This window comes from Dufourea novaeangliae, unplaced genomic scaffold (genome assembly GCF_001272555.1).
Source record: "Dufourea novaeangliae isolate 0120121106 unplaced genomic scaffold, ASM127255v1 scaffold64, whole genome shotgun sequence".
NCBI classification, from domain to species: Eukaryota; Metazoa; Arthropoda; class Insecta; order Hymenoptera; family Halictidae; genus Dufourea; species Dufourea novaeangliae.
In genome coordinates, this window is record NW_015373954.1 from 2478397 (window position 1) to 2503138 (window position 24742).

General features: G+C 42.6%; 1 protein-coding gene across 1 annotated transcript in view; it reads right to left on the bottom strand.

Moving 5' to 3' along the window:
• The window catches only part of LOC107186228, a 60604-nt gene extending 50427 nt beyond the window's left edge, over positions 1 to 10177 (bottom strand). Inside the window, exon 1 of the mRNA XM_015574050.1 lies at positions 9349 to 10177. Within this exon, the coding sequence (XP_015429536.1) occupies positions 9349 to 9475 (127 nt within the window). The 5' untranslated portion in view covers positions 9476 to 10177. The remainder of the gene's footprint in view (positions 1 to 9348) is intronic.
• Positions 10178 to 24742: the final 14565 nt, after the last annotated feature.

A 24742-nucleotide genomic window follows, 5' to 3' on the forward strand; every position in this document is an offset into this window, starting at 1 on the left:
CGCGCGTTTGCGTCCGCGCGCGGGAATGATTTACGACGGATGAAAAACCTTTAACGAAAGAGTGACGGAAGAAGAGACGTTTGTGGCCAAGACACCATCTCTCGTTTTTTGCGCGCGGAGCGTTTTGCGCGGCTGACACCACGAAATTTCAAAGCGGTTCCACCACCCTCCCACCCCACCCCCATCCTCCTCTATCATCCTTTTTTCTTCTCGCCACAACGCTGAAATACTTGAAATAAAATAAACACCGACGTTCCCGCGGCCGATGGTAAAAATAAACTCTGCACTTCCTGAGGAAAAGTAAGAGATTCCCGTAAATTATAAACTACGAAACAGCCGGGACTTTCGTCCCTGGAATATTATACCAGGGATAAGTTGAAAAGGGTCGTCGTGTCGCGAGACTTTCCAGGATATCATCCAATTAAAATATTTTTTACCAGGTTTCTTGTAATATTCGAGCTTTCATTCTGTCACATGTAACATGGCGATCCTCGTTTTCCTTTGTCTTGACAGCGGGCTCCCATTCCGTAACTTTTAATCGACAAGGATTCCGGGCGAGGACGGGACAGAATTGTATCGACACACATTGTCGCCAACTTTAATGTACTTTGGCTGCGATAACAGGCTTTAGAAATCAGTTAGGGGTGTATGTATAGGTTCATTTCGCTCATACGTTGGAGTACCGAAAGTTTCTTGTCTGTCTTTGCTAGTTTCGCGCGCGGGCGACTTTGGTGACGTTTAAATTTGCGGCTGACTTACGGTGCATAAAGAATATCTAGAGTGGAACGTCGTTTATCTGAACTGGTAGAGAGATAATGTCGTTTCATCTACAAGGTCTGTCCTGGAAATAACCGTACCTTTTCGAAATAGCAAACAAGAGGCAAATTTTGGGCAAATGTTTTATATCGTTCAAAATACGATTGTAAAATGCGATTTGCAGAATCAAGCAATGTATCAAATATACTTTTGTGGAATGCTTGGAGAATTCTCGACACAGAATTTCGAATAAATAAAAGCAATGCATTAGAATTTTATCTCGACAGTGGTTTATCTAGATATGTTAAACATTAATGTGAAGAATTTCATCGAAAACGAAGTTCGTTGGAAAGGATATATCATGTTATATCGTAATGGTGATCCTCGTAATCACTTAACGAATTAACAAGCAATACATTCTTTACTCTTCGTTCATCGCTCGAAACTTTCTGTCTGGATCATTAAATTTCTCCGTTTCTGGTTTCTTCGGGGGGACTCTTCTGCAACTTACAGACAGTTAGAAAATAAATGTACAATGACAGAAAAACGTACGCTCGGCCGTGAAAGCCGTGATAAATGGCGATTACAGGAAAGAAATGACCGACCTGGTAATGGATTGGCTTCGTAACTAAAGGGAAACTCGTGGAACGAGGGCAATAACAGGAGGGGGACAGGGGGGTTGGACAGGGAACGGCGAAAACGTATAAAACGTTACGGTTTACGGCCTCTAAAAAATTGCGATGCTAATTTGAGTGTCCCTTGTTCGGCCCAGGCTAACCGACACGTGGCCGCCTGGCCGACGCCGGTAATTACACGGAACGCGTTGACGTAAAAAAAAAAAAACAAACAAACCAAGGAAACATCTTTACAATGCACGACGGGCGTTGCTTGTTTTCTTCGTCCGCGTTAATGCCACATGAACTTTAAAGCACCGTCGTGCCCGAAAAAATAGATTACTTCCGAGATCATTGTGTAATGGACCCGGTTTTATGGTAAAGGTTCCCGCACAATGTATCTACTTGACGATTAGTTCTGTAGAAATTGGTCGTGTTGTAGGACGATAACGAAAATGAACCCTTTCGCTACGGCGTGCTTGACAATATGATCGCTGTGGACAGATCGCACGGTTCGCAACAATATCTTCTGTGCACAGTTGAAATTAAAATGTAATACAGTATGGATTTATACATATACACTGCGTGGCATAACTATAAAACCACCCTAAAATTCTTAATTCTTATGTATTGTAGTTAAAATAAAAACGTATCAAGTATGCCATGTCTGAAAATCGGGTTGGAAAATAATGTTTCTCCAGAAAAGGATAAATTATGTTCCCTCGAAAAAAGTGGTTCGTTTTTATTTTAACCACAATACATACGGATTAAAAATTTTAGGCTGGTTTTCCAATTGTACCACGCAGTGTATACGCTCTTCATACGTGTGCATCCAAATCTTGAGGACGTATACATACATCCTTCGCAACGAAAGGGTTAAGAGTTAATTAGTCCGCCTATTCTTATTATGTGTCGTTTGTAGACACGTGTGTGTTTCAGTTCGATGTTCCAGGCTGAACAGTCTGAAACCTCGATTTGTCGATCTCCACTCGAGTATATGAACGCGCCACCTCTGGGAACTGATCCATTTACCTGTCAGAGTTAAAAAGGTGTTCGATGGAGAAACAAAAGAACCAGCCCCCGCGTCAAATCGAGGGTAATGTTCAAGAGACGCAAGCTCTATCTACCGAAAATGCAGGGTGTTTCAGAAAACGGAGGCGGAAAAATGAAACGGTTGATCGATACGCTACCCACTCCTCGATGGAACGGTATCCCCCAGGTATATGTATATATCGGGCTCCACGAGGAAAAGTCTTTCAGGGGATTGAAAGGCGACCCGTAACTTGGCGAAACTAAAGCCCACCGAATCGCACGGCGGCGAGGCTCTTTCCCCCTTAATGATCAATTCCGCGGGAGCAGCTGCGGACTTTGGCTCGAATGATTCTCATCGTTCGCGCTTTTAATCCCCCGCCGTTCTCCTCCTTCGTTTTATCATCGGTCGAACGAAAGACCCAGCATCCCTCCCCACGGCTACCATTTGCTTTGCAGAGGGCTTTGCGGAATCGCCCCCCTCAGAAAGTGATTGATCGTGTTCTGTCGCGGTTTCCGCGGGTCAGCTTTCTTGTGATTAACCCCTCTTGCCACTGGGATCGCCTGTAACGCGTTCTCTTGTGACTTAACACCGGTACCTTCGCCTGTTCACGAGCGTAACGTGAAAAATCGTTCGCGAAACACTTCGACTATTACTTAACATCGAAACGAGGTCAGAGGGAATTGGTAATCTGGGATAGCTTGACTGATTGAGGGGAGATTTTTTCTAGATTTCTACATTCAATTCTGTATTTACACAGATTTTTTTACACCATCAGGAGGAAAATTAAACGCTAACGTAATGCGATCCGATAAGTTTGCCTTTCAGAAAATTTCTTATTTTTAATTTTGAAGAATGTATTCTGAATTATTTTTCGAAGAAATTGCTCTTCTTGGAAAAAGATTCTTAATCGGTTTATCGTATTATTTTTCCTAGTTTTGTGGTCCGGAGACAAAATCCTTCATACGAAAGACACTATTAGAATGAAAGTATAATAGCTTTTTATTCCTTATAAAAGTAACTAATAACATTGTAAAAGATTTGTTTATTTATTTATTTAAAGAACAAATTTTTAACAATTTTATTCTGCAGTTTTATGCAGCATAAAAGTCCACTAAATCTTCATTCTAACAGTTTTCTTTATATCTACTTATAGTTCTGAAACTATACAGAAACACAGAAAACAACACATTAACGATTAAATGGTGTTTTCACTCCGAAGATCTGAATATCAGCAAAAACCAAAAATGGCCCGATATTTCAATTGAGATCCCCTACGAACCTTTTAGGTTGAAATTTTCGTCGCCTACCGAAGTTCCTCTTATCCAGGATATCCATCAGTCTCTAAACCACATCTAAAGTCGACGATCCGAGATTTTGATTTTTCCAACGTATTCGTACATCCATCTCCCCGATCGATCGAATAACGTGAAATTAACCGATGATCTTTCGGGTCGTCGAATGTCCGGGGGCCGGGCCCGTATTTTGGCGCCGGATATTCTAATGGCAATCGAGGCGGCCCGCGGACGCATTTAGCCCAGAATGGGTTAAAACTGCGGTTATTTGCGGTGCACTTCAATCGAATTGGCTGCCGTTTGCATAATATCCGGCCGCCTTCGCGTACACGCCCGACTATTCGTCTGCACCCCGCGCAGCTTCTTCCGCGTTTTCTCCTACCGTATGGCCCCCTCTTTTTCTTTCCTTTCGTTTTTTTTTCCTTTCTTTTCGCTACCCCCGTCACCCCATTTTCTCTTCCTCTCGGTCGCGCAACCGATGAAAATGCTTCGGAGCGGCAACGTCCACCCCCCACCCCCCTCTTGTTCGTTTTCTACAGGACTGTTTACGAGCAGATGCACCCTGATTTATTCCGACCGCCCCCTCCTAAGGAACCGCCGATTTCTCGATCGCTGAGAAATCGTTTCCTGTGCGCCACGCCGCGGGCAGGATATATCGCGGATTCCTGGAACGGTCCTAACGCCGAGAATACCGTTTCCTCTATTCTTCCCGGCTGTGCGCGATCTGATCGACGCATGGTGTAACGATCCTCGTACAAAATTAAAAAATAATTTTTCACTAAGATGGATGTTCTTTCTATGAAAAAGGATTAGTGACACTTCTGTGCGCTATGAAAATGTTGAAAAACAATTTAATGTTGTAATAGTCAATAGTTACGTGTAGATGAAAAATGTGGCCGAATATAATATCATATAAATTTTCTTGTTTTGTACCTTGTGGTTCATTTACAAGTAAAGTTCTTTTTTATAAGGTCAATCGACACTTTGAGAAATACAATGGGTACGTTTTTTATAGGATAGTGCGTTAATTATAGAAGTTATAGGTATATTATTTCATAGATTTAATATTTTAAGTATTTCATATTTTAAGTATTTAGTATTTCGTGTATATTGCACGTATCGCGTCATATATATTCTTCAGAGAATTGTTTCGAAATCGCAGGAATTCGATAAGTTTCTGCAACACTATGAAGGCGACAAAATGGCGGAACGCCGAGATTCTCGCGATCCAGAACCTCACGCCATGTAATTTCTGTCGCGTCGAAAGAAACGCCAGCTAAGGGATTCGCGTTTCTTTAAAAGCGAAGAAGTCGAGAAACGGTCACGAATGTTCTGCAATCAAAAAGTTGCACACTCCCGACTGTGAGAATCGAGGGAAGCGATTCGCGCCCCGAAGATCATGTAATGGACGTTATACGGTTGGAGTTGTTTAATGGTACAAAAAAAAAGTGTTAAAGGGTAAAATATTTTCCAGCAGATTAAGAATAACCGTCCTTCACACACCGATTTATCGTTCGACCTTTCGTCAGTCGTCGTCGAAACGTCCGTAGCTCGAGCCACCGCGTGTTTTTCGCTCTCGCCGGAAACGGGCGCACGCCTTTCAAAGCTCGATTTTCTTTCGCATTTAATCGAAATTCGCCAGTAATAAGTTCAATAATGAGTTTCGAAATTTATTCGTCAGCTGCACGCTACGCCGAAGCAACGAGCACGATTATTAAATTCTCCTCTGTAAATTCATTTCGTTCGTCGATTCGTGTACACGTTTCTCCGTACGCCCCTAGTCACTCGTTTTTGCGAATTTTGTTTGCGACCCTTTGTTCCTCGTTGTTGTCTCGAATCGTGGCAAAATTTTTTGTCTCCATTGTGCTACGTCGTTTCCGAACACTAGTTGGACAAACGAATTGAATCTTGAAAATCTTTTTTTCACTAAACGCTCCGGTAAAATAAAGTGAGTAGTAACTATTAATTTTCTGTATTAAACATTCACGATTCAGACGTTAAGTACCCTAAAATACCCCGTTAAGTTACCTATAATACTATACAGGATGGACCACGAAACGTGATTAGCTTAAATTATTCTACTGCTAGCTGTTCGATTGAAAATTTTTCCAGCTAGTATAACCTGACTCAAGAATAGCTTTAAAATGATTGTACCAAATTTTTTTACAACCCTTGTTTCCAAAGTTTTCTCTAATTTTCTATAATAATTTTCTATCATTTTTTCACGCCCATCTTTTAACGGATGCTGAGACGAATTCGGTAAGCATCACACCAAATAATATTTTTTCTTCTAAATCAAAGAAACATTAAGAAAGTATAATTCACCTTAATTAAAACGATGTTCAAAATATTATCCAATAGCTGCAATACACTCGCGTAAACGGTTAAGAAACGAGTGCTCAGTTCTATTTATGACACCTGCATTGACAGTTAAACCTCCAAAAAAAATTTCGATCGAACATCTAGCATTATAATAATCCAAGCTGATCACGTCGTAGTCCACCCTGTGTATTTTTCGTTCTAAGACGTTGGGGTGTTTTATTCCGACAACCTAATTCCAATAAATTGCTCCACCAAGAACATTCCTCTAGAAGCAGCGAGGATCCTCAGGTGTGAAAAAGCTCACGGTCCGGATGTAATAATCTCCAGGTCCGTCTTTGTTCCCAACGAACAACACACCCGCGAAAAAGGGTTAATCGTCATTCGATGATCAAAGAAACCTCCCCAGACGTGTCCATTTCAAACGAACAACCACACACCACGGTTGTTTCTCAGCTTCGCAACTTCATTCCCCCTGCCCTTTGAGGTGTGACAATCCCGTAAAGGAAATTCCCCCCACTGTCACGGGGCTTATTTTTGCAAGTCCCCCGGTAAAATAAACATTGTCCGGTCGGAAGTTTAAATTGGTTTATTCGGCGTCTCTGCCCGTCGCAGGCACAACGTTTCGCCGCCCCCGCGTCCAACGAATAAATCAGCTCTCTGGTGGTCGCGCCGTCGTCGGTGAAATCGGGCGGAATTTTATTAAAAATTTCGCGTGTCGCTGAAATATTCATTACACGCGAATTTCAATTATCTGCGGCCGCGGGAACAACGCGGTTCGTTCGTGTTTGCGTTCATATTCGTCCTGCGACAGGGAGGATTATACCGCCGCGGGAACAGAAAGTCATAGGAAGGGTGGTTGGTTGGGAGGGGGTGGTTGGTGGCACGCGTGGCGCATCATTAGACCGTTAAAAAGCTCGATTACTCTACTTGGGGGAGTATCATGCCCGGGAAGGAATGGTTTTAAAAGGTTCGCCGAGAGGTTCGCCATGGAACCTGTGCTCTCCGACAGTTTTTCCTTCCTTTCCGTTTATTCGAGGAATAAACTTTCTATTGAAACTCGCGCGCGGGATGGATGAGCAAACGTTTCCGCCCCTCGGAATAGTCACGGAATAGTCAACCCTTTCGCGAACCGTGGACGGATTCGAAAACTGGTATCGCGGAATATCGAATATTTGTTATTTCAGATCCGTGTAATTTGGTGATTAAACGTGTTTGACGATAATTAAACACGCGCGTACAGTGACGGCAGTTGCTGTGAATGGAATAAATGTTTTTCAGCGTAGCTCATTTTATTACATTCATGGATAATTTCGAAAACGCCCGGTTCGAGATAGTGAATGTAATGGATTCGGCTCTGGTTCTGCTCTACCGTGGAATTTCTGTTAATTATTATTCTGTTATTTTCGTGTTTGCAGCGCGGAAGGTGTATTCAATAACAAACAGTAACATGTCTGATGAGGACTCGACTATGAAAGAGGAGAAATTTCATAATCGAATAATTGTTGAATTTTCACTTTAATAACTTTCGTAAGGAAGTCTTCGTTACGCAATTTCGCAGGTTAACAGATTGAATCAGGAAACACGAAATTAAATAAAAATTTATTTCTTCTATTAGGAATTTTCAATTCCTTGAAAATGAAATTGAAACTTTTGGAAATAGTCGGAAATGTTCCCATTTCATTGTGTTCTGCACAATTTGGATATGCTATAGATGCCATAAAATCGACAGTCCAGTTATTATATTGCCGGGTGGATTTAATGAATATCCTGAAATTCATTAAATATGCCACCTACATAGGTAATTACGCTGAAACACCAGTAATCATTATCAGTTTCGAGTTAATTCCATTTGCCGTGATAACCGTACTGTAATAGACTGCACATTCGGTTCAAGAACCTAATTCCAGAAGGTGTTATGAAATCCGAGGTGATCGATAGATTCACGAATAGAACAGCTTCTGAGGAGCATTAAGTTACAACTCGTACAACGAATCCGGCGTTATTCCTTCGATAAAGACATTCATCCCATAGGAAACGGATGATAATTAAACCCATCGAAAATTTATCCCGAGGTAGGCTCCAGCTGAGACTGTTTAGTCTGCTGCTGGAACTCGTTCCTTAAAATCATTTAGAGACTTATTTCCTGAAAAATTGACAGTTGACATTTGTTGTATATAACTTCGCGAATTTTTATTGAAATTTTCGAACCAAATTCCACCATATAGATTTTGAGTCAGGGACTACTTATTTCCAACGATTCTACTTTCAGACGAGTCATTGAACTGGAATCACGTTCACCATCTGGACGTACTCCCCCCACTTTGATGCATTATGTTTCACTTAATTTTTAACAATTCGGGAGTTGATTGCTCTTCAAATACACGTTACACCCGCACTGCAAAATTGTGAAACCGTGCAAACGATTCGAGTTATGTATATTAGTCGCTCTTCAACCGAAAAGACACCGTTGATTCTAACCGTCTAATGTACCTCATTGAGGGAAACGCCTGTGCTCCTAAAAAAAATTCGCCCCAATTGTCGATTTCCTTCCGCCCCTGTACGAATCCAACGAAACGAACATCCACGAGGACACTTCGAGCGACGCAGGGAATTTGTACCCGAATCGTTCAAAAAAAAAAAAAAAGAATAAAAAACGTCGAGCGTGCCCACGATGGGGCAGCGTCGAATGGGAAAATCTCGTCCGAGGGGCCGGGCCTCCACTTCAACGAACTCTCGAGCATGTACGCCGATGACTTTCGCCGTAACTCTTTTCGACAAAAACCAACAAAACAAAATACAGAATCATCCCCCATTTCACCACGGAGAGATCGTAGCCCACGACCGTAGACGTGGAAAACTCCTACTATCGCACTGCCTCTTCGAACTCGCGTTCTCGATCGCGCCAATTAAGCGTATTCAGGGGGTGAGAATCGAGAAAAAACATACGCGATCCGATCCGCCTCGATTTCATCGACCTGCTGTGTAAACATGTGAAATACCCTGGACAAAAAAAATCCAATTTATATCGACTATGTTCGCGCTAGCGCCGAACGGAGAGTGAGGGAGGACAGAGATTAAATTCCCGGGGCGAAATTAGAGATTAAAGCGTTAACGAGTCCTGGCAAGATGATAAGTTACGCGGGGTTGCACGCGCCCTCGCCGCCTTGGCGACGAATAGAAAATCCACCCTTTGAATTTTTCACTCTTGGAGCCATAGTATGTGGCTCGACAGGACGGGCCAGGTGGACTCTCCTCCCCCTGAGGTGTCGTCCCAACGATCGAAGAACAAGAAGACGGAGAGAAGGAGAGAGAGAAAGGTAAACTGACTCACCTGTCCTAAGCAGGGAGCAGAGTAACAGCGCCGGCAGCCACATTTTAGTCGGACACTTCCTGCACCTGGAGTACGATCCGCCGATTGAAGAGCTACTCCACCCTGCTTGTAACCTCGAGTGTCTCATCGTTCGCTCGACATTTGTCGACTGCTCTGTGTGTATCGTCCCCTCTTTGCAATTTTATTAGTATAATATACTTCACCACTGGCGACTGCTGATAGTGTCCACTGGGTGCTCTTCGTCACTTGTGCTTAATGTATTCCTTTCGTGGTTTCAGGATATAGGTGGAGTTTTATATGTCCCTCCTGGGTCCTCTATCCGCGAGTTTTCGTTGGACTGGTCGTCGTAATTTACACTGGGATTGTTAATAACACTGGTTGGATACTTTTACTCACCGACGATTAGATTATATTTCTTTCTATGGGGTTGCTGGGGTTTCGTATAATTAGGGGATTGTTTTGCTACACTTTTCTGCAAGAACCACGGTTTTTGTTCTCTTTCACTATTTTTTTTTTTTGTTCTTTTTTCTGTTAGAATTGTCGGTACGATTCACCGTGGATTGTTGACAGAACCCTCTGGGTGCTTTTAGTCCCTTGTACACGAGACTGTTCTTCACTTGATGGGCTTGGGGCGGGGGTGTTGCACCGCCGTAGGGTGGGTTTGTTACGAGTACCTTTTAGAAATACAATCTTCGTTCGTTCGTTACAGTGAACAGTTCAATACACGCTTAAAGTGTTAATAAAATATCTAGCGTTAAGAATTTATGTTTATTCGTATATATTTACTTTCGACACAACTGGAGGGTTGAAACGTTACAAACTTCTCCTTTCGCAGACCACCATTTTCGTTATTCGGGTAGTTACAAGTCCATACAACTGGCGTCGGACTTTTAATGATACCCGCCGAACGATCTCGATCGATTAAGTCAGTCTATACTTTGCGTGGGGGGTGGCCACGGAGGAGTGGCGGACCTAACCCAAACCTGACCTCCTTTCTCTCTCTTACGTACAATCCCTTTAATTAAAATCCTAACAAATTGTTATCGAAATTCACTCGAGAATTCCCAGTGGCTTATACGCTATCACAAGTGCCCAGAAGAATGGTCTGAGAACCTAACTCTGAACAGTCTCCTCTAACTATAATAATCTTTCAGTCCTCTTTCGATCCTCGGCCAAGATTCTTAATCGAATCCACCAGACGACCTCAGTCACTTGAGATCCAAATCTGATTACAACCCCAGAGCCCAGGACGCGTCGTACGCCTCGCCAAGGTTTCTATTTAGCCCCCCTTCGCCCTGGAATCCGTCAGACCCACGGAGTCCTTCGGTAGACGGTACCGCCTCGACGCAACGGAATATTCCTCTCCGGTACCGTGCTCTAGCTGAGAAACTTGCGGAGGTCTGGTCTCATTAGCCTGCCCTTTCAGCTGGATCCTTCCGGGGTCATCCAGCGTCGAGTTTAATCAGCAAATCCGCCGATCAAACCGCCGACCCTTCGCGCGCATCTGTCCCCTCTCTCTCCCTCTTCACCCGAGTGGAAGACTAATTAGCACCCGAATTAATTATCTTCCGGCCCCTGATGTCTTTCGTCCCTTGGCTACCTTCATCCGAAGACACACGCACAGTTCATAACTCCACTGATTTTCCGCATTTCCCCTCCCCCCGTGTTTCCACTTCCTTCCGTCCCTTAATTATCGAGTCTTGCCCGTCCTCTTTTCCTCGAGCCTACCCCAGGATGCTGTATATTAATCACAAGTACCACGGTGTCGATTACTTTTCCCTCGATTACAGAACAACTATCCAGACACTCCGATCCAACGAAGCCGCCGCTTCGAAATGTATTCAGATCGGACACACAGCCACGTGCCACTTTGCCCGCATACCACGTGACACTATGCCCCCTAGATTCTTAGTTATCATTCACGGATCTCTCGTGATCGACGTACACAACGACCACTTCCACCCGCCCCTGCGATCCTCAGTCAACATCCATCGATCGGAACGAAGGTATATCCTTCACTTGTTCACCGTCAAACTCACACTCCACAATTCGACTTTAATCCTTCTTGATCCTAATTGCACCCTGATGTGTCACTACCCTCTATCACCGAGGATGTCATTCGTGTAACACATGTGTTTAACACCGTTCACTTGGATAGATCACCAGAAAGGGTTAACGGAAATATATCAAACGGTCCACGTGTCCTCTGTGCTGCGAGTCTTCTGATCCGGCGGCGAGCGCGCGGCGTCGCGGTTCGAGAACTTGCACGCGACGATTCTACGCGAACGGCGTCGTTGACAGCGACCACCGGGAACCTTTTCCATCGAGAGTTCGTAGTTGACAGAAAGCCTTGGCGGGAGCTGCACGACGAATAAGGTGCCACTCCCACCCGCGCATGCTCCTCCACTCTGGGATCGTCGTGCCCTCTCCGTTCTGCGCGCCCTTTCTCTCCCGTGCTTCGTGTATCCCCCCTTCCCATTTCTGCTGGCTTGCCGATCCTCGCCCCGCGTTATTCTCTCGCGTTATTCGCTCCTTACCTCGCCCTTCGAGCTCTCGGCGTGGTGTAGGTACACGGTCCCTGCGACCGAGAGTTTGTACTCTTGCTTCGGCCCGCGAATTTCTTTCGTCGGCGACTATCGAAGGTCCCACGCGGGGCAATTAAACCATCGGTAGACGGAAATCGTGATGAGTGGGTCGGTTCAGACCCGTGGCGAAATCTCGTGTAAACGATTTAATCGAAAGCTTGCGAGCTTTTGAAGTCTGGGTCTGGTGGGACCTGTGTTTTTGTCATTCGAGGATCATCTTGTTATTCGTGATCGATTCGATTTCATTTGTTTCGTGTATGTACCGGTGATTATCAAAGTGGTGTATGTTATGTATTTTCTGTTTCGAAAATTCTTTCACAAGAATGGAATACAAATCGATAAGACACAAAATAAGGGGGGAAACTCGATTTTTGGGGGTTTTTGAGTTGCACCACTTTCATAATCACAGGCTTACATCATTTTTATTAAGATAGATGATAAGGATAAATGGGGATAAATCCCCATTAGTGTACAAAAGTGTCGATATTGAATTATTAATAAATATATAATAGTATTATGGTCCTATCGAGACTCTTTTCAGTGGTTCAGAATAACTCAGTAGAAGAGTTAAAGGACGTAAATCTAAACGGACAGTAGAAGTGTCCTGTGATATACACAAGAACGAAAAGTAAACTGGTTCGTACAACCGCATTAATACGTCCACTGTTAATTTGACGTTTGATATTTTTGTTTTCACAGAAACTTTCAAATAAAAGTTTCAGTCCCTTGGAATTCAAATATTTTCGAATTTCAAAGCGAAGTGGTCTCATAAATGAGACTCGTAGTCTTTCTTCCGCTCTGGCCTGCGCAAAACCGACCTAATTACAAACTTCTCTTTAGCGAAGTCCAATTTTTACCGCGGTTCCCTAGGAAAGTACGAAACGCGGAAGTCTCGTGAACTGGTATTTCACCGTTCCGACGAAGGACCATATCCAATGTCCTGCCTCTTTTATTATTGTTAATGCTGGTTTAAGGATTCACCAGGTTGCATCGTTCACGTGTAATGGAATACAGAGCAAGCTCACAAGTCTCTGATTATATTTGAATCAGTCGTTAGCTTCGAGATTCATATCACGTACGGTCGAAACATTATTCCATAGATAATCGGTCCACTCTCCCACGGATACAAATTACTATCGATTGCGCCAAGGAATTAAATATACAGCCCTCCCTGTACGATTAATCAAGTCACGTAGGAGCACGAAGTCGATAATCTGTAATGGAACGTGTAACAGATACTGTCACAGTCTAACCCGAACCCTCCTAGTCGATTATTCATAGAAACTGGAGAAAACTATCAGTGTACAGATTGAATTTTTAACAGGCGAACCCGTTGTTTGTACAGCGTCATACACAACGCCATTGTACCAACAACCGCGACCAACCTCAGACCAGCAATTAAATAATTAAACCCTCCACTTTGTCTGTACTAATCAAATATTCGATCTATCTTTAAAGTGTTCACTTAAAATTGAAATAATATACAAGTTTATACATTATTCATATTACAGTTATACGTACACAAGCCGATTCCTCGTACAAAAAAAAGTTCAAATTGTGCCCGTAAAAAATTGTTCATCCAAAGCTTGGTTCTTAGGAAAATCGACTGTCAATATTTATCTGTCATTGTCTGTAAAAGAACAGACAAAAGTCAATTCGTTTTTTAACCGACTTCGAAAAGCAGGAAGTTACAAAATTCGATGTATATGTCCAGCGATTACTTTGTAACGCATTAACCAATCGAGATGAAATCTTTTGCATCGTATAGAGCATGTTCCCATGGTGATCCCGTTTTCGAAAAATTCCCGATTTTTTTACGCAAAAAATCAGCCAGGGGACCTGTACGAAACAATTTTCACAGTTAATTTAGCCGTGCTCCGTATAAATACCAGAATCTCCGAAACAATCGGGCGCAACGCGTAAAATGGAATATCCCCGATTAAAATGAAATATCCGTATTGGACTGTTCAGCCTTTTAATATGTTTATTTCACTCCGGCCGTGGCGAGAAGCTTAAACAACAGGTCGACGGGTGTTGGGAGTACCAGCCATTTTGATTATGTCCGCTCGTCGCTGCCGCAAAGCTTCCGCGTTGATATTGTACACAGCATTTCACGCCACAATATGTCATCCGGTTATTCATGGCCGCTGAACGCACTGGGGCTAATTGAAAAATTCTTTCACGTTGTAGTCCTTCGAAGGAAACAGCGTTAGTCGTCTTTCCCCCTGGGGATTGGCGATGCTGAAGAGGGCCATTGGGGCCACGGAGTGGTTTCAGGGGTAGTTTCGGCGGAACGGTAACGGGGTTAAGTCAAGGTGACGTATTGGCATTTGGGGGTTCGAGTCATCTGCGTTAAGGAATGACTTTGGTCCAGAAATTTATAGAAACCGATTTTTTTTCCTTTTTATCTTTCGAATCTGCAACCTTTCAAGAATACATGTTTAACGTTTAATAATTGGTGAGATGAAAATCTTATTACTTATGAAAAAAATTTCTTTTTCCCATTCTTATCCAAGAAACTATTAAAATAAACGAACAGCTGTTTAAGTAACTATCGAATCAAAATATTCTACAAATATTCAAAGAGTTCTTTAGACCCCACCTTAAGGGTTAACACTTCGACTACCACGCGTCACCTAAATATTGCTTGTTATTTAGCTCGTGATAACGTGTAAACAATTTATATTACTCCATCAATGTACACGTTTATACCACCTGACCAGAAGAACGCCCCTTGGAGTCACGATTCAATACAAACAAAAGTGTCCTCGAACGGACACAAGATACGTAAAACGATCCTCCATGTTGCGGTGTTACATCGAGCAACATTTAAATCCGGTCAACGATTTATATCAATACAATTATTCCAAAATACAACCATTACAAATCCGTGGACCTCTCATCGGCTAACCAGAAATCGAGTTCCACTTAACATCACCGTCATCCCACCAGCGATTATTAATCGGGCGCGAGAGAGAGAGAGGGAGAGAGAACACGCGCGTGACGCTAACGACGCGATGAATAATGTTGATAGAGCTACGTGTCTGTCCATCCGAGAACCGGGGACATTTTTACGATAGAACACAGACGAACCCTATTACCGATTATCCCAGAGAAAGAGGATTATTCTCTCTTCTTTCCTATCCTGCTTTTATTAGCTCCGTGTTCTCTATTTCCGCGGGACAACGTGTTCTTCGATGTTTTCACGGGGACGTAGAAGCGCAGTGGAGGGCGAAAGAAAAAACGAAATGGAAATATTGATACGATATAGTGCTCGACGAAAAATCGAGTGCACGTCTACATCGATGGGGGGACAGAACGGGGTGTCGTCAAGGCGAGCGAAATGAGCCGGTTCTCAGAATACGTGCGACTGAATATCGATTAAACGTCGATTAATATTCATCGGGAGGGGAATGGTTTCGCGCGGGCGGTGCGTACGAACCGCCGTTGAATTTAAAATCGACGATTATAAATTAAGTCGGGCCCGACTGCGGTGGGGCACGCATCCACCTCCCACGCCACCCCTTCCACGTTCCGCCATCGATTCAATCGGTGTTTTTCACGGGCTGGAAAAACAAAGCTGCATGTGGTGCCCGACGATTCTTGTTTTCGATGTTTCTTATTCCACGGCCATCGACGAGGTATGTAAATAAGGGAATTTACACGAAACAAAGAGAAAGTGCGACTATAGTGCCTGTACGAGTAAACAGTGTTGCATAATTTTAAGTCTTTTCTGTGTTTTTCTTTCTCTCCCGTTCTTTCACGTTGTTTCAACTGCCGAAGGTTATCAGCCGGTTGTTCAATTAGGATATTACGCTTGGAAATAGTTTTGTTCCATCGAAGAATTGGAACAGTAGACGGTTTTTTGTATAGTTGGAGAAGTTCTCTTTTAGCTCTATAATCGAGGGTATCTATTTATGGAATCTTAAAAATAATATAATACTAGTGGTAATAATAATATTCTTAAAATCGCTTAGTGATGACAGCTATGTTCCAGAAAATTTTCGTTCCCTCCTCTATTGACGAGGGCCGTAATTAAAGAGTTAAGTTGTAGCGTTTATGGTTATTTTGTGGTAATGTCGAATATTTACTGCATTGTATAATTAAGTTAACAGTTACTTGCGCGTTGTATTTATCGCAAGTTACGGAACTTTACTTCAATCCATTTTTTTCTGCAGATAATAATACTGATGTAGATCAAGATGGTTGTATCGCGTGATCCACCCACCCTGTATAAGCCTGACCAGTCTGACCGTAAAAGCATCATATCTCTCTCCCTGAAATCCGAGTAACAACATTTATCCCGCGAATCGAACGATTATTGTGTTTCCATTCGCATTAGCCTAATCACAATGCCGAGGGATTTTATTACCTTCCCCATTACCATCTTCATCGGTGTTAATTAATTACATTCCGCATTGTTGTACCGAAAGAGTGGCAATTACTTTCGCGCTCGACGTTATAATATTACGTTTACGAGCCCGATTTATTAACTACCGTTCGACACGATGCAACAATAACCATAGAGGGGAAGGGGATGGGTGGTAGATAATTCAAACGAAAATATGATAATAACCCCTGGGATGTGTATTAAGCGCGATGTAGGGCGTTATAAAGCGAAACAGACGCGGCATTAACATTTGCTCCAAATTCTGTAAAAGAACAAATTTTTAAATGACGTCATTTTTCGAACCTTACAAAATTAAAAAATTGGCTTCCAGCGGGGCCTACGATAAAATTTAATAAAATTCCATTTATTTTCAAAGGGAACTGCTCTGGGAACCTGAATCGTGCGTCGACAGTACAGTTACGTTCGCGTTGCACGTATGTACGGAAATTAATTTGACGGCCATATTAAACTCCGTTATTCAAAAACTAATTTCCATTTGAAAACGAATATTGTTTATGTACAATTTCGACAATTTTCTAAAATAATCTACTTTGTATCGCCTTTTATAATGAGAAAAAACCAAATCAATTCATCGAAAAGCTTCTCTGAGATAAATTCTTGAAGAAACTCCTGTTTTTCACGGTGTCAAGAATATATCTATGTACCCTCTTAATGCTCGCCACGCGCCCCTTTGAAACTCCCCGTGCGGACGAACGGGCCTGTCGGAACATTTTTAAGACCCTTGTAACATTCGACCGATCGAGGATGTTGGTTTCACCTTAATTGACGGAATTAATGCCCCGATCTGGGTCGCCCGATAAATTACACGGTTTCTCCGAGAGTGGAATTTAAAACAATACAACTCGACCTGATCAGCGTGGTGGTAGACATCGGTGTGATATTCACATATTTCTAACGACCATCGGTCTGTATTTCATAAATATATAAACCGTAGGCAGTATTTCCGATTTCTGAGCCAATTCTTATACACGTAATATCAAATCTTGGTTTTACCACTCTTTAACTTTCCATCGAGCGTAATATGTCTTACAGACCCTTAAATAAATCCCTGAATTCCAATTTCCGCAGTTCTACTAATTACAAACAATAATTTCTCATTCAAACCTATTAGACGTACCGAAGGAAATCGCATTATTACAAAGTGATCTGGTACAACGTTTAAAAGACAAATTTTTCCATTAAACCAGTAAGAAAGTTCCATCGATCGGGGTTTCGATTTTCTATAGTCATCGACGATAAGCGCTCGCTGGTCCAGGAAAGTGTTCCGTTAGTTGTAACTACAGATTTTTTCAGATTGGCCTGAAACCTCGTCCCACACCCACCCCCAGCCCGTCCTAGAACAAAGACTTCGTCGGTCACGGGAATCACATCCGACGTCCAAGAGTTGGAAAGTAGATCGAAAGCCAGAATTCCAAGGGTGATTCCAATCGGGTCAGCTCAGGGGTGGACAGAGAGTCGATCCGAATAAACGAGCTTGAGAAACGTCCTCGGGACGAGTCGGATCACTCGGAGGAACCTTAAAACCTCCTCGACATCGTGACACTTTTGTGTGTCCGTGACGTGATAACTATCTTGTCGTCGGTAAAGGGGGGGGGGGGTTCTTGGGTAAACGACTGCTCGGAATCATCCGACTGGATTCGACCATGGACGACGTTCCTTTTCCGCCGGGACGGAAACTATTCGCGTCTGGGAATCAGATTCTGGTGAATTTTCTTAGTACGAAAGAAACGTTTGTTCCGATGGTTCACCGCCCTTTTGCCTGGCAGCCGTCTGAATTAAAATGGTGAACTCGATTTTTAGGACGTTGGGTTGATTCTCTTTCTGAGGTTTTTATATAGCAATAAAGAAATAGAAGGTATTCAACTGATTCATTGTAAATACTTACGAGGATAAGATCAACAACATTCGTCTTGTGAAACACCTCAGGAAATGAATTTTGAAAAGTCCTTTTCACGAAATATTCTATACACTTAAAACTGAAAGAAAATCAGATAAAAACAAATCGATTTTTTAAAACCGTCGGGTTTGTGTGTACCTTCATAATCTTTTCATTCCTAAATTATTTAAAAATTATGAAGTACTTGCCAATTCGACAACCTATAAAAGTTATACTGTTATTATTATCTTCACGATACTAATATTTTATTTCATAATTTAAAATACGTAGCCATATGACAACAGTGGGAACGAAAGGGTTAAGCGGGAAACACTGTACACAGTGAAAGTGTGCCTTCAAAATGATCATATAATTCGTGTCTTCCGTATCACAAAGATCGTGTTCGTACAATCACATTAACCACTGCAATACCGTAATATAAACATAAGATGGACTGCAAAGTAAGTACAATACCAAGTCCTTGCTATTGATCGTTCAGTAGGTCTAGACAATAGAATTAAGTGGCCGATATCACAGAAGGGTTGACGGAGAACAGAGATCAACATCTGCAGGGGTTCAACGACCGAATCATCTGACGGCCCCGTATTAAAATAAAGGGCTAGTTGTAAGGAATTTCGGGCGCTCCAGGCAACAACCGTAATATCCCCCCTTTGGTTATTGCCTAATGACCAGCATCGCGCGGCGTGCCTCCGCGGGAATATTTCCGGGCGCAGCCGTTTGTCAACGTGCTTCCCTGCTAATTCCGATAATCGAGCCCCGGCCGTTGCCGTCGACAGTCTGTCGACGAGACCCGCTTGACACGGCCCTCGAAATGTCCCCGGCTCGAAAACGGCGCGGGAAGATTTGACGGCTCTTGCGCGATAATGCACCGATAAAATTATTGAGAATGAATTTAGAAGTCACAAATTTAAAACTCGTAGACCTCTGTTAGCACAAGCTGTTTTTACAATTGTACAAGTGAAAAGGTAAATCACAAATATTATTGTACACCTACACTGCCCTCCTCGTTCAACACTTGTATTAAAAGTTTTGTTAACTCAATTTGTTAACAGGTAGGAAGGGTTAAGAACTTTGTTATCAGACTGCAATTGAATTTATAAGTAAATACAGGCAACTTGTAGCTTGTGATTCGTACAATTTTCCTAGTAATATTCGTTCAATTGTGCGAGAGAATCCTGTTGACCTGCGGCATCGCGGGGACCGCCGAATAAATCCTCTCTCCCGTCCACACATCCCTCAGCAAATTGTTATTTATCGAGCGGTAAAGTTCGGTCGAGGCGTGCACCAGCCGCGTCGCGTCGGACGGATCTTTGAGCGGACCCGCCGCGTATCCTTTCTCCTCGTTTATCGAACTGTCCGACCGCAAATTGACGTATTGTTCCGAGATATAGCCTGATCAAAACCAGCCGGCCGGTTCCTGGCGACTGGGAAACACTTTTCTGTGTTGCCGCGTTGCTGGACCGTTTTTCGTGGACGACCGTGGACGGGAAATTGAAGACGCGATGTATGGGACGAGCAACCGAAAAGATTCGGGAGAATGGGTCGCCATTGTTTCGATATCTTTTTCTAGGTCAACGCCTGAAGTTTCGATGGATTTGTCCGCGGACGATACGATTGTCGTGATTTTGTGGAAACGAACGTTAATTATGTTAATATTAGGGGCGAGGCACCGAACTTGATGATTTCAAATTACTCGTGAATCACTTGTGTCGTATCGTTACGAATACTATTTTGTAGGGGTGGGACATAATTTTTAAATTCTCGAAACTCAAATCTGAAACTTTGTAAGATTTCAAAACTCTCGAAATTTGAAACGCTAGGTTAATAAAGAAGCGCTAATTAACGCTTGGTTTAATAAATTTGAACCTTTATTAACCATAGTTACACAAACATTTATATTTGTATATTTTCTTTATTGCCTGAGTTTCCAGAATTTCGAATCACAGAAATAGTGGAAAATTTTGAATTCTCGAAACTCGAAACTTCCTTGGGTTTCGAGCAGTATCGACGTTTCGAGAAATCCAATAATTGATACACCATGTTCGTTTACGTCTCTTGATACAAAACGAACGATGGTGTAGATTTGCACGGTGGAAAGAATCGTACGAACCACTGCCACCGTTTATAAACTAATTTATCGAATTTACATCAGCACAAAAGCTACCGATCAATTCTTCAACGCGTTTATCGGTACGCTAGCGAATGGTCGGATCAGAATCGTCGGAGATCTACCGACAATATGTGCACACTGATCTTCGCAGTTGTTTTTTTATTTCCGACGAAAAAAAAAACGTGAACGGAAACGAGAAAATTTCATTGTACAGTTTCGATATATATTTCGCCGGGAGGGGTATCGCCTTTATCCGCGTCACGAATTACACACGCAGACGCCGTTTCCCCGGGTGCAATACTTGTTTTTCAGCCGCGCGCGTTTGAACCTCCGTTTCGGCTCATTCGTTTCGCCGGTCGATATTTCCCGCGGAAATTCCGGGTTCTGTTTCGTGTGGCTAATGAAAGCTTCCCTCGTGTTCGAAACTTTACGATAAAAGCGATCGGTGTCGCGCGAACGAGTTCGTCGCGATCTCTGTTCGACGTTGTGGGTCGTTTAATTACCAGCAAATCGATGGAGAAGTTAATCTTTCGCCCTCCTTTTCTTCGAGGAAGCTCCCTCGGGACCCACATTTTCATCAAGTAACGGAAGAAAGAAAGAAAATATAAGGGAAATATGCGCTCGAAAACTGCATCGATGCTGTTTGTAAGCCGTTGTAAAAAGCTTTCCATTTGTCAGCGAGACAACGAGCACCACGCATCGTTTCGAGGGATTTCGAAAGTTTTCAACATTTTTTTTTTCTCTCTCCCCTTCTCTGTCCTTTTCATCCGCGTTCGGACCAGCTCGTCCCGTTTAATGCCGAGTTTTCCCATTTGGAAGTTTCCGGGCCGGCGGAACTGCATCAGAGTTCGTTTGATTTTTATTACCCGTATTTTATCGATAATGACCGTACGCATGGATTTTCGCTGAAGAATCGGTGAATAATCGCTTCCGATTTGCAGTTCTTCCGTGTCGCGCCGCGAACCGGAAGCCACGGAAGAAATACCATCGCTCCACCCTCCCGTCCCCCCCCCTGGATCGATAGGAGCTTTTGTCGAAGTTTCATTAAAATGTAACAGCCGAGTAATCGCATTAGTTACCGCCGCGAAACAGATTTTTATGCGAATTGTACTGGGAACCTCGCGACTCGATATTATTCGCGATCGAAATATTCCGTGTATCACGGTATTTATTATTGTCATTTCTTATTTTTTAGTTTATTACAGAAATGTATCGTGTCTTTTTGTTGTAGTATTGAGAAGCTTTCACGACGATAATTAACTTATTATGTACTTTCTGAACAATACAAACGACTAAAATTGAAGTGATTAGGAAATCGTGTGGCTAATTTATAATTAATTCATTTGTGTAACTGATCATATTTTGGTTTTATTTAGCATCTACACTATACATCAACATTCATGTTATCAGATGTACCAGTAAATAGTCCACTGTTTTTTCTGAAATTTTGCACTCGTTTAAAAACAATTAAAAACAGTATTCGTTCTAACTGAAGTTACTTTGTCTAAACTGAAGATCAAGAAGATATTCTAAATTTAAGCTGTATTTCTACTATATTGAGACCATAAGGGATCATTCAGTGGTTCACAAAACAATATTATTTTAAACTTACTTAAACAATCGATGAATTCTTCACGTCGTCGTAACAGAACTTAGATTAATATTTTTATCCTATAGTTTCCCAAAATTTCATAACCTTCACTGCAATTACCTAAACGACTCGACGTTTCTATACTTCTCTAACACAATCGCTTAATTCACCGTAAATTTACGATCTTCCACAATAATTTTTATCCCACGATTTCCCAAAATTTCATATCCCATATCCCGCAATTACTTAAACAACTCGAATATTCAACACCTGTGCGTCAAAATTGCTTAATTCATCGTGCAGTTACGACCTCGCATAATAATTTTTATTCCACGATTCCCCCCATCCCCCAAAAATACCCCGGAAACGTGCCGCAGAACTCTAATTTTATCAATTCCATTTCGAAATCGTGTCGCGGTACAGTCCAAAAAACAAAAGGGGGAGAGAGAGATACTATAGTGAAACGAAAACGAAGCTCGATTAGCATGAATCGCGACAGTCGAAACGTTTAAAGCCGTGCAATGACAGTCGTGTTTTCTAATTACTCGCATAAAACCGGCTATAACGTGATAGGGATCGTTATGAATCTTAGCGAAACACGAATAATAAGAGGCCACGGATAGAGGATCGATCGGGCGTTAATTTATTGGACTGAACGTGATCGACAAATGGCCTGGTGGGTTGCTACACGCTGTTGGAGCAGCTGTCGGCTATTATTCCAGTCGGGGTACCAGTTATTTTTCAAAAATCCCGACCTGGCCCGAGCTTTCCCTCCCCTCCCTGAATCCGCTTAAATAGAACCGACGAGCCGCGAAACTTTCCGGTGGAAAATGTTATTCGAACCACGATCCGGCTCGCCACGCCACCACTGGCCTGCGGCCTGTTATATTATACGCGTTTATACGTTTACACGTGACCTCGTTTTCACCCCCCGCGGTCGGTTTACACCAACCCCTCCCCCACGTGTCATGACACCTCGCCGAGCGTCAGCGTCGCAGGTATACATATATATATATATATATATATGTTTGTGTCAAGCTTGCACGTCAGTGTCAGACGCACACACACGGTTCGATCAGACCGCCGGTTGATCAGGGAAGAGACAGTTTTGGGGGGATGGTGACGGATCGAGGAAGTTGAGAGTCGTATTTCGAGGATGAAGGTGGTTGGAGATTATGGAGAAATTTGAAGAGGGATCTGCTTCAGATACGGTTGCAGGTTGATTGTTCGTCTGTTTGATCTCAAATGGTACTGATTATTGAAACACAGAAGTCAAGAATTCTCTTTGTGGAAGCGTTAGTTTGGAATGTTGTGTTTAAGTGATAAGTGAAGTACAGGAAAATGGTGGAGACAGTGGAATTTGTGATGGATCTGCTTGGAATACAGTGGCAGGTTCGAATATCGAATGTGGTGAGTTTTGATAATTATAAATATGTTATTCAGGGCTAAAGTATAAGTAGTGATAAAAGTAGTTTGTATGATAGCTTAAGTAGATTTTAAAAGAATGCTCTTAAATATGCATAAATCGTAAAATTTTCGCGATACTTTAACCAGGATTGAAACGTTTCAAACTCCCGAAACGATATGATAAGCTTGTGACGTGTTTCTTTCATATGCATGCAATGTTATTAACCCTTCAAAACGTGAAACGAACTGTCCACCCTCTGCCACTCGTATTTCATTCCCGTTCTCCCCGTCATTAATCAGTCGCATCACATGTTACTACGCTATTTATTTTTCTGAGCGTGTTTAGCAATAAAGAACCGTCCAGATCGGGGCGTGGAACCGTCGAGATTAATACGTACATATAAACGGTCACTTTCGATTCGCGTTTGAACCGTATTATTTACCCGAATCGACTCAAACGCGCATGATAATCGAGTGAATTTTTCATCATTGGAAATACAAAATGCTATTTCATTAGTACCATTATTCCATAATATTTTTGAGGAACTCCACAGTACTGTGAAACACTGGAACAATCATAGAAATGTTTTTGAACATTCGTATCGTTGAATACAAGTGATTACAGAACAGCGAGTGTAACCATCACAACAAAATTGCAATATCCCCCGAAAACAAGCAAACACAAATCGTCGAACGTGGGATGTATACCATTCAAATATTTTTGATTTTAATTTTTTATTTCAATCTCGAGTTTGCAAACGTTTACATCGGTTACTGTTCGTAGCGAGTAACGCAAGACCGCACACACCACGCGTAAACTATATTCCAAACATTCCCCATGGAAGGCATTCGAAATAATCCAAATTAATCGAACCCATAAAAGCTACAAAAATTCCGATTCCGAGGCGTTCGGTCAGAGGAAGGACACAGTGGCCGAACAACAACCACACGGGTACGATTCTTTCGTTCTCTAGTAAATAAAGAGATGAAAAAATCATGAAGGGGAAGAGGTGGATGGCCGGTGGCGCGGTAGACGATTAATAATTCCCCCGCGAAGAGGCTCGAGAAGAAAGGGAAACCCGTGTACCGGGAAACATTAATTTCGCCCGGACGAATGAAAATATACAGGTACGGCGTGAACAGAAAGAGAAGTACAGCGGAGAGAAAGTCAGGTTTGGCGGGTGTCTAATATAGAAGATATATGAAGTCAGGGCTGTACCCCCGAACGAACGGCTGGAACCGTGCCGGCTGTGTGACGATGACTGCGCCAGTATCGCGAGGAAACGAGTGTATAGGTTGGGACGGTTTGTAGGGGTTGGCTGACTGCCGGGGCCTGTGGCCTATCGTTTATTAATTAACCGACTTAATTAATAATTCAATAACCGCCACCGCC